Source organism: Perna viridis, chromosome 14 (genome assembly GCF_037379345.1).
Source record: "Perna viridis isolate PV_CMFRI_1.1 ecotype Kerala chromosome 14, ASM3737934v1, whole genome shotgun sequence".
NCBI lineage: Eukaryota > Metazoa > Mollusca > Bivalvia > Mytilida > Mytilidae > Perna > Perna viridis.
In genome coordinates, this window is record NC_142458.1 from 18753022 (window position 1) to 18770145 (window position 17124).

Genomic DNA, 17124 nt, shown 5'->3' on the forward strand with positions numbered 1-17124 from the left:
GAATTGTGTGAATAATCAAAGACTACACTAGTCCTTACATTTCCTGATACAATCGGGACTTTAAAGGATCATAACTTCAGAAAACAAACAAACAAACAAAATGTTCTTGCAATCAAAAAAATACAACAGACAAGATGAAGTCTTACTAATAAGAAGGCATGGCTTTTTCAATATATTGTTTGAGCTAACCATAAATAGATAGACCATAATAGTAACTACACAGGTTTTGTCACAAGTTGCTATCAAAGTTCATGGAATTCATGTAACTATTTGATGTAAAAGTTTCACAATGTCACTTCTGCCTAAATTAAAGTTTACTTTGCAATCAATAGAAGAGAACAAAGATGAAAACATTTAAAATTAATACCATCACATTTAACTGCTACTTGTTCGAAAGAAATATTTTGTAGACACATTGTGGAGTTTATTGACGGAATATATCCCTTTTTAGGACATTAAAAAGAAATTTTCTCCTCGGCATAATACAATGCTCTGTGTAGTGACCAAATAGTATCAAGATCACACACACACACACACACACACACACACATAAAAAAACATAAAAAAAACGAAGCAAAAAAACAAGCAAACAAAAAGATACAACAGACAAGATGAAGCCTTACCAATAAAACGGCATTGCTATTTCAATACATTGGTTGAACTTAGCACGAATAAATTGACGGAAAATATCCCTTTGAGGGACATTCAAAATAAATTCTTCGGCATAAAATAAAGTTCTGTTTGGTGACCAGATGACATCAAGATGTGTTCCTTTCCCAGGCGCATGTCATGTTACTAGAACCTCTGTTACAAATCACAATGAGAAATATCTTCATCTAACATAAGCAAACAATGATATAGTAGGAAATAATATTTTGATAAGTTACGACAAGTTCATACATTACGAATGTTGCCGGTAATTTTCTATTACGTTTATATTTTTTTACTTTTCCAAAGTCATTAAACATTTATTTCGTCACATTCTGAGACGTTGTATAATATTGATTTGTTGTGACATGCATCATTAATTTGATCCTCTATCCTACATAATAACATCTAAATGAACTGTCCAGTACTACCAGAAATCGTGTACTAAGTTACAGCCCTGGATTAATCCTACGAGGAGGAATGACCCGACCATCGAAAGCTATATCTTTATATAGCCTAGCTGGCCGAGTGGTCTAGGGCGCTGGACCTTGTGCAGGCGGTGTTGCCATAGATGTCACAGCGGTACGAGTTCGAGTCCCGCGGAGGGAACAACAAAAAATTTGCATCGCAAATTTGACAGTTCTAACATCGTTGGGAATTTTTCATATCATTCTATCTTCCCTGTATCAATTTGATCCGATGGAGCAGTGTAGCGAATAGAGTCGTCACATTCTGAGACGTTTTATATATATATATATATATATATATATATATATGTATGTATGTATGTATATATATAAAGTCATAAAAAATATTACAATCTTCAAATTAGTATTCATTGTACGGTTTGTTTAATTGAAAAAAAAAAATATTATAGAAATACATCATCAGTGCTGTAGAATAACTAATCCATATCATTTATTTAAAGTTCGAAAAACGGTGAATTCAAAATTGAATTGTTAATTGTCTTTATGAAAAAGAATCAAAAGTATTTTTCTCGAAAGTCAAAATATGATAACCAAATATTTATCATACTAGTAATTTGCACAGTGTATATGAACTTACTGATTGATTTTATTTTAAGTATAAACATTATATTATCAGGCTATAAAACGGAAAACCTGACCGCTAACCATAGTGGGGAACCGTGTTGGGAAAGATGCCACGTTCCTCGGACGTTAAAGAACCCTGCTGTGGTATTCGATAGTAGTAGAAACCTCTGCGCTCCGCCACAAGGAGCAAACTTGCCCGACCTTACCTATCTCACCTTTTTCTAGTGGCAATAAAAATTTGTCGACTCTACTATCTTTTTGTCTCATCCCATTTTTCATTTCATCATCATTTCATGTTCAATTTATCATGTATTTCATGTTTATCGTTTGAATAGAGCTGAGATATTGCTGCTGGGACGTTAAACCCCAGCAATCAATCATTCAATCAGTCTTTTAAACAACCAGGGTTATCTAGTGTTTGTTAATAGTGTAGAAAAGGGATCAAAGGATAAGTATTTATAGATCAAATCGATACTCAATATCCTGTCACATACATGTAGGACGTTTATTTAAATAGCGAAATAAAACGTATCTACGTAATGTCATATTGTTGAGACTTTCACTCATGATGTTCATAGGTTAGTCAATTTATAGATTAAATGTCAGTAAGTAGGCTTTGTGTTGGTCGCATGAATTTGATGTTATTTTTACGGCAGTGTTTCAGCCGAAAGATGATTAAAAAATATAAGGAGTAAGACACATAAACATGTAAACAAATTACAAATAGCTTCGGTATTATTAAAAGCCTTTCCCATATTTTGAGATTCTTTACCAACTTGGTTGATTGATTGATTGTTTGGGTTTAACATTCGAGCAGCAATATTCCAGCTATATTCAGACAAACCAACTTGGTTGAATAGATAAGGATGATAAGAACAGAACTTTGGAACTGAATTATTGTATTCACATCTGTAAATGGTGTTGCACTTTCTATACCGCAGAACATTTTGGAAAATATAAAAAAGCGTATTAGTCCTTTTATTGAAAATAAGAAACACCTTACGGAAGCAGAATACGAACAAACATGTTAGATGTAAGCACGATACAAAACAATAAAACCTTGATATCACACAGAGAAACAATAATACGACAACATACACATGCCAAGACTAATTGATGTAAAAAATGACCAACATTATCTACAACTCTACTTTACAGAGGATGTTACAACGGATAAAAACCAAGTTTAACTCAGACGTTAAAGTCAATAATACACGAATAAATTCAATACAGTTCTAGGCTGCGACTTACTCCGTCTTTCTACTTAAGAATGTAACTGACAAATAGAAAAAAAAACCAGATACAATGACGTGTCAAATGAAAGTCAAATTACAGAAAAGAAAGGAAATTCATACACAAATTATCCATAGATATATTTATCATCTATGTATGTTTTCATGCTAAGAAATATCGTTGGTGTCACAACTTCATATGTAACAATGTTTCATATACCTACCTTGTGACAATCCAAATGATAAACCAATGTATTTTTTCAATAAATCAAGCGCTGTTTAATACGTACAGATTTAACCGCTTTCGTTTAGAGTTTAGTGATTAATTCTATTTTTTTCTACGTTTGATTTGTTTTTGAGCTTGCTTTTTTCCTGATAAGGTACTATCTCATAACGCGTCAAAGATTACAGAAACATTGTGGTACTTGTTTTGCATACTGGGAACAAAAAAAAATGTGGCATTTTTAAACAGCTAATATTTCATTTATAAGTCAACTGAACAATGTATGTTAACTTTGATATCGATGATAAGTGGTTCATGAGATATTTGAACAGTACGATAAAATATGAAATATAAATTGACTCTGTCTTATAGAAGGATATGTAAAAATAGTTAAGTAATATATTCGTTTAAAAGATAACAATCTTTAAAATCTCATGCACATTCGGACTTTGACATTTGATTTTTTTTTCTCTAACATACGCGATAATTTGTGCCCTTTCAGATATATATTTAAATCTCATTTTAGTGATGTACTGCATGGTATACACAGACGTATTTCTACAGGTTCGTGTAGATGAAATGCCATGACCAAGACTATGGGTAAATCATTAGATAAGATCATCTGTTAATTGGTCATTAGCATTGATATCTTATATTTCATAACATTAATATTAATTTTGCCAAGGGACGCACTTTTTTCCCATAATTTCATTAATAAACATAAAAAAATGTTATTTGAGACATTTGTTAGGATTCTTCTTATTTCTCCGGAGTTTTTAATAAATTAAACTTACTATGGAAAATCCAGGGAAATCTTTTTCAAGCAAAAATTTGAAATCCCCATTTCTTCAAAACAAGCACAATGACCCATCATTTTTTTTCTATTCATATTGTTCTAGCATGAAAGATCTTAAAAAAAATATTTCACAAACCTTTAAGCAGCAAACATCTAAAAACCGACATGCAAAGGTCATAATCCGTCTCATTGTGTTGAATACGAAATTTCTTATACGGATTTCCCCATTGATAAAACTCGCTGTGAACTGGTCGCTTCATGTTAATTGTCAAAATGATGTACACTTACCAATGTTTTCATCTTCATATACGAAATTGTTTCCTATATATGACCAGTTTACGTGTATCATTGTAAAATGATAATAAATATAAGATGGGAACGTCTTAATGTGTAATGTATGTTGCGATTGTACAACATATAGTGTGGGAAAATGTTTAAAATCAAAATAACAAAAAAACGGAAAAAAACAAACTGTTTCCTTTCAATTCACTTAGGATATTGCATTACTTTCCGCACGAGGTGGTAATATCTATCATGCATGTACAAAAGGTATATGAATCCTGTCTATAGTTTAAGTATTTCGTAAAATTAGGTCAGATCTACAATTTTTCTGCTGTCAAATATGTTCTTTAGCGTATTATGTACAAACCGTACGATTGCAGCATTTCATTATGTGATTTATTTACTTCCAAAGGATAACAGGAAGATATTCTTTTAAAGTGTGAAAATAAAGTGGACAATACTTTCTTCTTCCAAACACAAAGGTAAACACTTATACAACGGAGAGTTTCTTGTATCCTGTAAACTGATGTGCGTTGTAATTTGAAGCTTCGAGTATTTTGTATGGAACAGCTCAAAGAAATCTAGTAACTACGTAGACTTTTTGTATCGTGCTAGCATTCTAACAAATGGGATTCTGGAACAGGGTTATTTTGCTACAAAATTGAAATCATCACTAGAGAAGTTTTGTGGTCATCATCATGAACTCGTTGATTGCTACGGTGTATCCATTTGCTCTTTGAAAACTTATTTGTTCAACGCGTCATAGCTTACTTTCCTCTTTCGTCTACAACGGCCTTGACTTTTTATGAGCAACTCGGGGGCGGGGGGTGTTTCTAGAAAAGCAGAGGATGCTTACCCTACTGGTGCACCTGGTCAATGCTCCTAGTTTTTAGTTGAGTCCGAGTTGTTCATTTGCTTTTGTTTCTTTGCATGTATGATTTTAGTTACTTTATGTTCTTTGTTGTGTATGTCTGTTTTCCATGTTTGGACTTTGTTTCTGATTTACATTCTTTTGATTACAGCTATAACCTTGGTTCCCTTGATTAATCTTTCAATGTTTCAACCAAAGCTTGCGATAAAGGAAAGAATGGAAACAGCTTATTCAGCATCTGCTGAGACCTACAAATCGAAGTCGACAATAGTTTTCATCTCAGTACTTAGATTTATGGTAAAGGAATTTTTAAATTATAAATTGTCCTTACCTTTGCTGCAATGTACATTCAACTCTTGAATATGGTGTTTATAGTTCACAACTGATTCACTACGCTGGAGCAAGTACAAAGTACAAACTACTATCAGAAGTGGATGAGAAAATCGGACTCAAGTAAAAAGTGGGAGCATGAACCAAGTGCACCGGTTGGGGTAAGCGTCTTCTGCTTTTCTAGAAACACCCGCCGATTTACTGTAACTTTCTTGTTAACATTTTAAACACAAGATATTGCGCTACATGATGATATACATATAAGTTTACTTATAAATTATATAAATTATATTTAATTTCTTATATCTTGGGGACTTAGACACTCAAACAATTGAGTTACAAAAAATCATGGTGTTTTGATCCAGTGGGCGACAGATATAGGCTCATACTAAAATAGAATCCGAGAATATTTTTTGGCGACAAATTGATGCGGTAATGGGAGGTTAAAGGTACCTAAAAATCATCATAAAGTTAATGAGAGGGGATGCACGGTAGACCCTTCCAGCCTAGTGACTACAATTATTTAAGCATAATATAGTAAAGGAAGTCACTCAAATCTGATAAAGATAATATTTTAATTTTAAGAAATTTATATTTTGAGTGGTGCCCTTTTTTATTGATTTTAATGCAAAATGCAAATTTATCGACCCAGGGTAATGTTTTTTACTGGCCTTAGTAAACAAACCGTACTTACTAGGTACATGAGGAAAATAAAGACAGGACAAAGGAAATCTCTCTATAGCAACTTTGAAATTTGAAGACACCAAGGTAGTTACTTAATTCTACAATCGCATACTAGTTATGAATTGAACATCGTTTTAAGGAAATATCTAATTCTTCTTCGTTTATATATGCCATGTGACCTTTTGTTATCATTCCTTTAATTATTGTGACGTCAAATTCAAAATGTAAAGATTCATTAATATACTGGCCTGTGTTTTCATCCATTTTGTGGCCCTCTAGTCTCTAGTTATAATTATCCAATACTCTTTGTCACAGTCATCTCGTTGATATCTACCTTGGTATTTTTCATTAATGATACACCAACAATAGATATGGCAATTACGTCAAGGTGACAACTACACCGGAAAGAAAATGTCAACTCAAGGCCACACATGTGTCGCCAATGAAAGACGAGTAAACCCTCCTACAACAAGGCAGGCTGCAGATGGCCTAAAATCAACAGTTTCCACAAGTAGAGCAAAATAGCTGCTCCAACATACTCCAGCAATATAAATGCAAACTCAAAGTGAAAATGAAACAAGACATACATAGGTTAATAATTCATGACTTATTACAGGAGCAAAAAATGCCCCGGGGTCAAAATACCCTGGCGGTGTGACCACAGCTCGTAATGCATTTAACATATATGCTCGCAATTCAAATTCCAGGCTAGAACAAATTACCAACGGTTTTGTTTATTACCTTGAATGAACAACTTTGTGAAAGAAAAAATATTTGTAGCTGAATTTTCCTCGGTCGTTTAACGATTGCTATGGCCATCAGCTTTACCCTATTGCCATGGTTTTCCTGAGTCTGTTTGTATTTGGTGAATACATTTGAATACATATGGTGTTTGCTTGTTTCTATCGTTTAGTAGTTGTTCTTAGCACGTCAGGGACGTAGCTACGCCTGTTTTATTTGTACGCAAAATAACGGCGAGGGGGGGGGGGTCGCTCAAGGCCCCCAGTAAGTCACTGCATAAAAACTTTATTTCATCTTTAAAATGTGTGTTTTTTATTTTTGTTACTTTTTCCGAAAATACGCAACTGCGTATTTGCGTATAGGCTCGGTATCCTTTGTTATTCATTGGCTTCATGGTGTTATGTTTTGCATTGTTAACCTCGTTTGTATTTTTGTAATCCTCCTTCCACCTTCTACTACGGTCCCTGTCTAATTATTATATTCTGACTTCTTTATACGTCATCTTTGCTTAGAATACACCATACGATGAATATAACCGATATCAAGATCTCATAGAGAAATGTTTTCTCACAAAACTCTACTAATGACGGATGTTTATCATATCATCAAGATACAATTCTTTTTTTTTTTTTTTTTGTACACTAGTTTTGATAACTTTTTCTTGGTGGCAATTTCACGCTGCCTGTTTGTACTGCAATATACCGGACACCCCTAACCATAATGAAAGAGGGCGCACTATCAACAAAATTATATCCCTCCATTTCTATCGGACATGACTGCAAAAAGTCAGAACCATTATCGATGCTTCTAACTTTACAGTTTTTGTCTAGTTATTGTCATTTGTTGAACGGATGAAGTAGATTTAGACAAAATGGTTTAAAAATTGTTTTCACTCATCAACGGGACTACTAATGAAATATAGCCCTATTCCATTTATACGGATATGTTAATGAGCTGTGTATTGTGTATAGGTATTGTTCTATAACGAAGCTTTATTGCTTGACAGATTATTATATTTTGCTCAAGGATTTATTAAAATATTTAAAGACAATAAAAAACGTCGCAGTCCACTTCAATTAATGGACTGCTTATGCAAATATAATACTTTTTGCTATTTTCCGTTTGGACGTTAGATGGTAGAGAGTCTTTAATGTCTGACGTACATATCGTCCAGTTGATATACTATTGTGTATCACATGAGAAAAGTTATCTGAAGAAATGAGAGTTAATGTGTTGATGTGGATTGTAGTACTTTCTGTCTGGAAACTCAGTAGTTACCCACATGGGTTCTGTCTGTTTTACATCGGTGTATCCATCTTCAAAAAACATTTTAATGTAGTGTACATGGTATAGAGTAACAATACAGAGACATGTCAACAAAACAATGAAATTATATCCAAGTCTTTAGAATGAAGTTTACCGAATGATATAATTGCAAGTGCTGAATTTTTTTTTAATTATTCACGCTTTAATTTTTTTTTGAAATTATTTAAAATTATGATTTTAAGGCGACAACATTTTTTAAATCAACTTTAAAATGATTCAATCAAATTTGATAATTTCAATTGAAATGATTCAGCATCAATACAACATGCTTTAAACATAGCAGGTAGCAAATGAAAAACACAACTAACATCAAATGTCGTACATACCGTTGCTCAGGAATAAAATACGTCTGGACTTCTAACTAGATGCGCTTGTAAGATGTCAGGAGTAGATTTATATCTTTTACTTTACAAGTCATTCGGGTACTTAACAACATAAAAAAAATGTCAATCAGTTATGCGTTTCATAGTCATACGTATTTATGAATATCACGCTACATAACTTACTTAATAAAAATAAATAAACATTAATAAAATATATACACAAATTAACTAATGAAAAAAACGATCAAAGATACTTGATATGTATTATTGTGCGTTAAGAAAATTAATTCAATTAAAATATGAACAATTGAAACAAGCACAAACGCATATGTCCTGTAAGGTGACGTAATATAGCGCACAACTTTGAACTGTGTATTTTGTGTTTGTTAGATGCTTGATTTACAAACATGTTTACATTACTTTATATACAATGAACTAAGCTGAACTAAACAACTGTCAGATCAAGTGTTTCAAAGTATTTACAGGTTCGGCTTCATAACTACTGTAATAAACAAGATATACGTAAATAATAAATTTAAACAAATTAAATTTTATAACGAACAACATGTATATATCTATGTCAGGTAACTTCCGTATATTTCGAACATTTTAAAATACCATGAAGCAAAGTCGGCGTTAATAAGCAACTAAATTTGTTTCTAAATATCACTAGCAACTACATGTACTGGGCTATCTATAAACAAAGCAAATACAACAATTATCTATTCCGTACAAATAGTCACACAAATGTTAGACATTATTTTGAAAATTGATAATGAGTAATAGATAAGATCATATGCAAACAAATTGCATACCACTATATAATGGTAATACTACAACAGAACTATGAAACACCTAATTAGGTAGTGGGAAACAATCAAGGATTGCTGTATAATCTGATTTTACACTGTTCTTTACATTGTTCATTGTACAAATGTACAACTTTTGAAATCATGGAAAAATGATCCGAATAATACAAAAACAAAATGGTAAAGAAAGAAAAACCTTAAACTCGACAGGTACCATGACGATGATAAACCTTTAAAAGCTGTGTAATTGTATATCTACACGGTTTAAACTCATCATTAGGAAATATAAGATTTACATTGATTAATAACATATATTTTTCATTGGTTAATACACCAAATCTTTCTTAAGTCAAAAGTCATGGGTAGAATTTTCGAAGTTTCAGTACAATGTGCTCAGCGCCACCTCTGATATAACCAAAGTTAACTTTGCTATAAACAAGGGAAGAAAGAGGGAATGAGATAACATAAATACCTTCGCATTTAACTGCTAATTGTTCGAAAGAGCCATTTTGTAGACATGTTAAGGAGTTGACAGATGGATAATGTCCCTTATCACGACATTCAAAATAAATTTTCTCGTCGGCATAATACAATGTTCTGTTAATTGACCAGATGACGTCAGGATATGTTTCTGTTCTTGGCGGTTGGCATGTTACTAACACCTCTGTTCCAAATAACAAAGAGAAATATCTACATCTAACATACGCAAACAATGATATAGTAGTTAAGAATCGTTTGATTAGTTACGACAAGGCCATAGTATTGTGGGTCTTGTTGGTAATGTTCTATTACGTTTATATTTTCGTGTTTTCCACAGTCATCAAACATGTATATATTATTTTTATTTTTGTATTTATCTGAGTCATTAAACATTTATATATGATTGATATATTTTTATATTTACCACAGTGGGTCTTTCCTTCTGTTGGTTTTGTTGCACAATCGGTCCCTGGACATAAAATATATGGCTTTGACAAAATGCATATATATAAAGTCATAAAACATATTTTTACTTTCAAATAGTTATTCATTGTACGGGTTTGTTTAATTGAGAAAATTAATAGAAAAACATCATCAGTGCAGCAGAATAACTAATTCATATCATTTTTTTAAAGTTCGAAAAGGGTGTATTTAAAATTGAATTTTTAATTGTTTTTATGAAAAAGAATTTAAAGTATGTTTCTTGAAACTCAAAATAAAATAACCAAATATTTATCATACTAGTACTTTGAACGGCGTATATAAACTTATTGCTTGATTTTATTTTAAATATAAATATTATAATTATATTATTAATTAAATATAAATCATTTTCATTCTGATGTTTATTATGTTTGATGAATTTTCTAGAATTGTTTATATTTAGATAAATATTTTATATTTTGCTATAACGAGATGTTGAAATCATTGTATCACAAACAATTATACAAGTATTAAAATCTGCACATACCACATTCTTTGACGTCATCACAAAGTTTATAGGCAGAGTTAGGACCAGTATGACAGTAAGGTTTGGAAAGTTGGTCAGGTAAAGGGTTTCTACAGTATTTATGATCTTCGTAGTACTTTGTGTAGAGAGAATTTGCCTCTTGCCATGTTATACAGTCAGGTCTTGTCACTTTCCCGAGATAACTTGCTCCATTGTCACTTGCACTAAAGCATTCAAAAACTGCACCTATTAATGAGAATATCTATTATATTGTTAATCGTTTCACAAAATATAGTTTCTACTTATTATTTCCATACTAAATTAAACGAAATAGTATTTTTTCGACGATGTAAAATTACATGAAAGTTTTTTTACTCATTATCAATAACAAATATTACAAACCAATATGACATCAATAATTATATATTGATATTTCATAATTGAATTAAATCATTGTTTACTTAAGTATTATTTTTACATATAATAATTTAATCTTGTTATTTGCAGCACAAAACGTACACAATGAATATGAGATTCATGACCACGCAAATTTGTTCCGAATTCACAACATGACTTATACCATTATGTTTGTAAATAACTATTTCCTCTTTTACTATTGTCTAATGAATATCACCTCGGCACTTTTGTTACGACAGTGTATTTATTGCAACGTCAACTTTATTATTCCTAGTTGTGCTGAGTAAGATTATTTCACAACACTCAATAGAATTTGTCATATACATATATCATGTATGCGTAGTTTAACTTTTTACTGTAAATATTTATTTGTATAAACCCTTCGATTCTATAATATCTCCACTTACTCGTGCATTTTACATCAGGATGTTCTAGTTGGCCATTTGCCAGACAAGTTGTAGAGAGAACTGACGGTAGATGTCCTGCCTCAGAACACTGAAACTCGAGTTTGTCACCGTGATAGAATAATGTCCGATCTGGATTCCAGCTCAAACCAGGTGATGATTCTGGTGGTTTGCATGTTACCAAAACATCTTAAGCGAATACAAAAAAGTTAGGGCGATTATTTATTTACTTTGTCACTCTGTAATTTTGGTTATTTGATGTTCGTTTTTCTATGCGTGTCTGTATCCATATCCGGTCTTTGTCATTGGATTACATTGTTTTGATTTCCGCTAGAATCGTCGTTTCCTTGAATTATCTTTAAATTTAAATCTAAATGAACTAAATTCGGATATCGAGTAACTTAATCTACTTTATCGATTGACATATTTTTTCTTGAGTTTTATCAAAATGTCTCAGGCGAATATGACATCTTTATTTCTTTGCACCGACACGATACATTATTTCGTATATCAATAGAAAGTATTCAGCGGAACCAAGATTCTAGCGGAAGTCAATCGAATGCAATCAAAATTCAAAGACCAGACAGAGAAAACAGACGCTCATAACAAATGGTATGAAAATAACCAATGTAATACGTACAAAGCAACAGAAGTAAATGAGCTACTCTGACGCCACTACAAAATGGGAGCATGGACCATATGCAACGGTAGAGTAAGCGTCCTGTGCTTGTCAGTATTTAAACTTCATATTTAAACTAAAGATGTGTATAACTAAATCCTTATTGTTTAAGCTCGATATTTATCTCGCATACAGAACATCTGATTGATTTAACAGTCCACGTCTCGGTGAATCTTGTATCCTTCGATTCTTCCTTTTCTTTCTTTATTTTAATTGGACGCACACACTCATACGCACACACTCATTCGCACACACACGATACTTACTTCTTGGCAAATATAAGAAAATTTTACAATCTAAATATTGACAATTTTGCAAAGACGGTTTTATAAAGGTACAGAAAATTGTATGCATGTGTCTGTGTGTTTGTTTTTGTTTTGTTTTCGTTTTGTTTAATCTTCTTTTCTGTCGGTGATTTATCTTTGAAGAGTAACAAGCGCTTTTATTTTTTGTTATTTAAGAATTCGATATAAGTAAACATTTGGACAAGAAATGTTTCAATACAGTCTGAATGCTATTTGCCATTTAAAATTTAAGTTAATTCCAGCCAGTTTAATTACCACAAACAGACATCATATTATCTTTGTTAGTGCTGCAGTCTTTTCCTGTAACAAATGTTATCTTTCTTTTTATATGTAACATCTTGAATATGTATACTCTTTCGACGGTATTTATGTTTTGGTGTTACGTATTTTTCCAAAAAAATGTAACAATTAAATTTCTCGTATTACAGAAATCAAGAGATTTTACTCATTTTGTGGTATAGATGTATTTTGATACCTAGTAATCGATTTATTCAACAGTTTTTATATGTTAATATACATAAAAAGATTATTCTTAGTATTGTACGTGCTATATGTAAAGAGGCCAATTGTTGTAATGTTTACAGTTGATATTCTGTTTTTTTTTTTTGTGTTTATTTTTTTGTTTGTTTTTTTAACATACCACATTCTTTGACGTCATCACAAAGTTTGTAGGCAGAGTTAGGACCAGTATAACAGTACGGTTTGGGAAGTTGGACAGGTAAAGGGTTTCTACAGTATTTATGATCTTCATAGTACTCAGTGTAAGGCGAATTTGCTTCCTTCCATGTTATACAGTCTTGTCTTGTCACTTTCCCGAGATAACTCGCTCCATTGTCACTGGCATTGAAGCATTCAAAAACTGTAATCAATATCAGTCAGGGTAAGATACTTTTTTTGCAATAACGAATTATGTTTAACAGGAAAGACCACCTTTGCTTGAAAAAAAATCATACCCATACAAACAAACAAAAATAATTTTTAATGCAATATGCTTATGTAAAATGCACAAGGCTATGGAAATTTCGAAATCTTCGAAATATATGTAGAGAGCCTGTGCCGAACTATTCTATCTGAAGGAAGATCATAAAACTTTATTTATTTTTACCGATAGTTTCTGATTAGCCTATGACGTCACTAATTCGGTTTGGTACTGATACAAGTACTATATGTATTAATATGTAAACAAAGCATTTTCCGTGAAAATTTTGAATCACCAAAACATGCTGTCTTTTCAAGTCTACGATTGCACAAATAATAACATAGAGATATTCAAAACGTGTTTTCACCGGCAACATGAACACTCTTCGGAAGTAGACATTAGATTTTCCCCAGAAATACTAGTCTTCTAGCTGCAAATCCTTGTTTGTCGATGTTGTTTGAAACTTGCTTACCCGTTGTGCTCTCATATTGTGGGTTGAAATTATCGGGGAAAAGTATCAACTTTACGCTTTCTTCGGACATCGTAATCAATTGAATATTTTCTATCGCTATACAAACCGATATTTAAATTCGAATTCCCTTGTTATTCATCGTGATTAATTAGTAAAGGAAAGGGAATTATTTCTTTTTAATTTAATGTTCATGAACATTTAACAGATTAGTCTATGTTTATCACTTGCAAATAACATAGTCCTCTCCTTTAATAGTAGACTTTCCTTTTCGTGTTTAATGGTCATAGGTGCTATACTGATATATCAGATATCAATAGAAAAAAAAATCAACGTGGGTTTTGAATTTTGAATTTATCAAAGTAAAAACGGTAATTTTGTCTGCTAATTTGCATTAATTTAAGGAGAGGTCAAAGAACAATCGATCACAATACACAATGATAGGTAATGTAAGCGTGCTTTGTTGGTTTTGGAAAACAGGTTACATGTAGAGTAAACAAGGAACCAAGATTCTAAAAATCAAAAGAATGTAATTCAAGGACAACGACCAGACATGGAAAACAGACAAACACAGCAAACAACATAAAGTAAATAAAATGATAAATACAAAGACAATGTAAATGAGCAACTCGGATATCATTGAAAACGTGTTTAGAATTTCTAAAATAAAAAAAAATCCTATAAAATGGACTATTTAATCTCTAAAAAAAATATTGGTTGCAATTTAGTGCTTTTTCAATGATTAAGAAATTATAAGACACTTAAGAATATTACTATGTTTATCGCTTAAGGCGACTAAATAGTGCTCAGAAACCTAGCCGGGGGCTAGGCGCTCTGCCAACAGAGCAACTGGGATGTTTGCGCCAGGTGGTGGATTTTGTTTGTTGTTTGTTTGTTGGGGTTTAACGTCCGAGCAGCAATATTTCAGCTATATTCAGACAATGAACATGAAATGGATGATAAAATGAACATGAAATGAAAAAAAGTAAGGAAGGGTCACAAGGATAATAGGGTCGACAAATTTTGATTGCCTCTGGAAAAATGGGGTTGGTGGATAAGGTCGGGCAATTGAGCCTCCTGTGGCGGAGCGCAAAGGTTCCTACTCCTATCGAATACCACAGCAAGGTTCTTTAACGTGCGAGGAACGCGGCATCTTTCCCAACACGGTGCTCCACTATGGTTTGCAGTCAGGTTTTCCGTATTATAGCCTGACAACCTCAGCATGTAGCCCCCGGCTAGGTTTCTGAGCACTATTTAGTCGCCTTATACGACAAGTTTAGCGCTGCTGCAGGCCTATTCTTATAATACCCGGACCTGCACGGGGCTCCCAGGTTGTGGAATGGAGTACCCCTGGCCTGCACGGGGCTCCCAGGTGGTGGAATGGAGTACCCCTGGCGTTTTGCATGCTGGGGTTGTCAGGCTATAATACGAAAAACCTGACCGCTAACCATAGTAGTGCAACTATTCTTGTGTCCCATCCCATTTTTCATTTCATCATCATTTCATGTTCATTTCATTATCATTATCATCGTCTGAATAGAGCTGAAATATTGCTGCTCGGACGTTAAACCCCAACAATCAATCAATCAACCAATCAATCAATCAAGATTTGAAACAACCAGGGTTATCTAGTGTTTGTTAATAGTGTAGAAAAGGGGTCAAACGATAAGTGTTTATAGGTCAAATCGATACTCAATTTCCTTTGACATACATGTAGGACGTTTGTTTAAATAGTGAGATAAAATATAACTACTAAATGTCATAGTGTTGAAACTTTCATTCATGATGTTCATAGGTTAGTCAATTTATAGATCAAATGTCAGTAAGTAGGCTTTGTGCTGGTCGAATGAATTTGATGTTATTTTTCACAGCAGTGTTTCAGTCAAAGTCAAATGATGATGAAAAATATCTAAGGAGTAAGACACCTAAACATGTAAACAAATTACAAATAGTTTCGGTATTATTAAAAGCCTTTTACTGACTTGGTTTATTGATTGATTGATTGTTGGTGTTTTTTGTCCGAGCAGCAATATTCCAGCTATATTCAGACGATCCAACTTGGCTGAATAGATAAGGATGCTAAGAACAGAACTTTGGGACTAAATTATTGTATTCACATCTGTAAATGGTGTTGCACTTTCTATAAAGCTTAACCTATTTGAAAATATAAACAAAAGCGTATTAGTCCTTTTATTGAAAATGAGAAACACCTTACGGAAGCGACTAACAAACATGTTAGATGTAAGTACGATACAAAACAATAAAACATCGATATCACACAGAGAAGAATAAATAAGACAAAATACACATGCTATGACTAAGTGATGTAAAAACTGACCAACATTATCTTATTTACAACTCTACTTATAAGAGGGTGTCACAACGGATAAAAGCCAAGTTAAAGTCAAGAATACACGAATAAATTCATTTATAGGCAGCGACTTACTCCGTCTTTCTACTTAAGAATGTAACTGACAAGTAAAAAAATATACAATGACCTGTCAAATGTAAGTCAAATTACAATAAAGATATGAAATTCATACACAAACTACCCTTAGATATATTTATCATCTACGTATGTTTTCTTGCTAAGAAATATCGTTGGTGTCACTTTTTCATATGTTGCAATGTTTCATGTACCTACCTTGTGACAATCCACATGATAAACCAATGACTAATCCATATAATATGATTGAGTTCAGCATACTGAGTCAGCGCCTGTATCGATGTTTTTGTTGTCACGCATACAATGTAGTTTTCAGTAAATCAGGCGCTGTTCAATAAGTACACATTTAACCGCTTCCGTATTGAATTTAGTGATAAAATTCTATATTTTTCTAATTTTGAGTTGTTTTTGGGTTTGCTTTTTTTCCTGATATGGTACTACCTCATAACGCATCAAAGATTACAGAAACATTGTGGTACTTGTTTTGCTTCCTGGTAACGAAAAATGTGGCATTTTGAAACAGCTAATATTTCATTTATAAGTCACTTGAACAATGTTTGTTAACTTTGATATCGATGATAAGTGGTTCTTGAGATATTTAAACAGTACCATAAAAAATGAAATATAAGTTAATTCTCTCTTATAGAAGGATATGTGAAAATAATTAAGTAATATATTCATTTAATAGATAACAATCTTCAAAACCTCATGCACGTCCTGACTTTGACATTTGACGTTT

General features: G+C 32.5%; 1 protein-coding gene across 4 annotated transcripts; it reads right to left on the minus strand.

Annotated features, from left to right (window-relative positions):
• Positions 1-7832: 7832 nt before the first annotated feature.
• Positions 7833-16882, minus strand: LOC148598497 (uncharacterized). Of its 4 annotated transcripts, XM_088561828.1 has the most exons (9): positions 16584-16882; positions 13192-13410; positions 12807-12851; positions 11571-11756; positions 10768-10992; positions 10222-10266; positions 9790-9981; positions 8512-8610; positions 7836-8175 (listed from the first exon to the last, which is right to left on the minus strand). In XM_088561828.1, exons 1-8 carry the CDS (start codon positions 16642-16644, stop codon positions 8600-8602), a joined length of 984 nt encoding a protein of 327 aa, XP_088417954.1. In that variant the 5' UTR covers positions 16645-16882; the 3' UTR covers positions 7836-8175; positions 8512-8599. The 4 variants fall into 4 exon arrangements, with proteins under 4 accessions (XP_088417952.1, XP_088417953.1, XP_088417955.1 ...); XM_088561826.1 differs by having other exon boundaries at positions 7833-8175; positions 8512-9981; XM_088561827.1 differs by lacking the exon at positions 12807-12851 and having other exon boundaries at positions 7833-8175; positions 8512-9981.
• Positions 16883-17124: the final 242 nt, after the last annotated feature.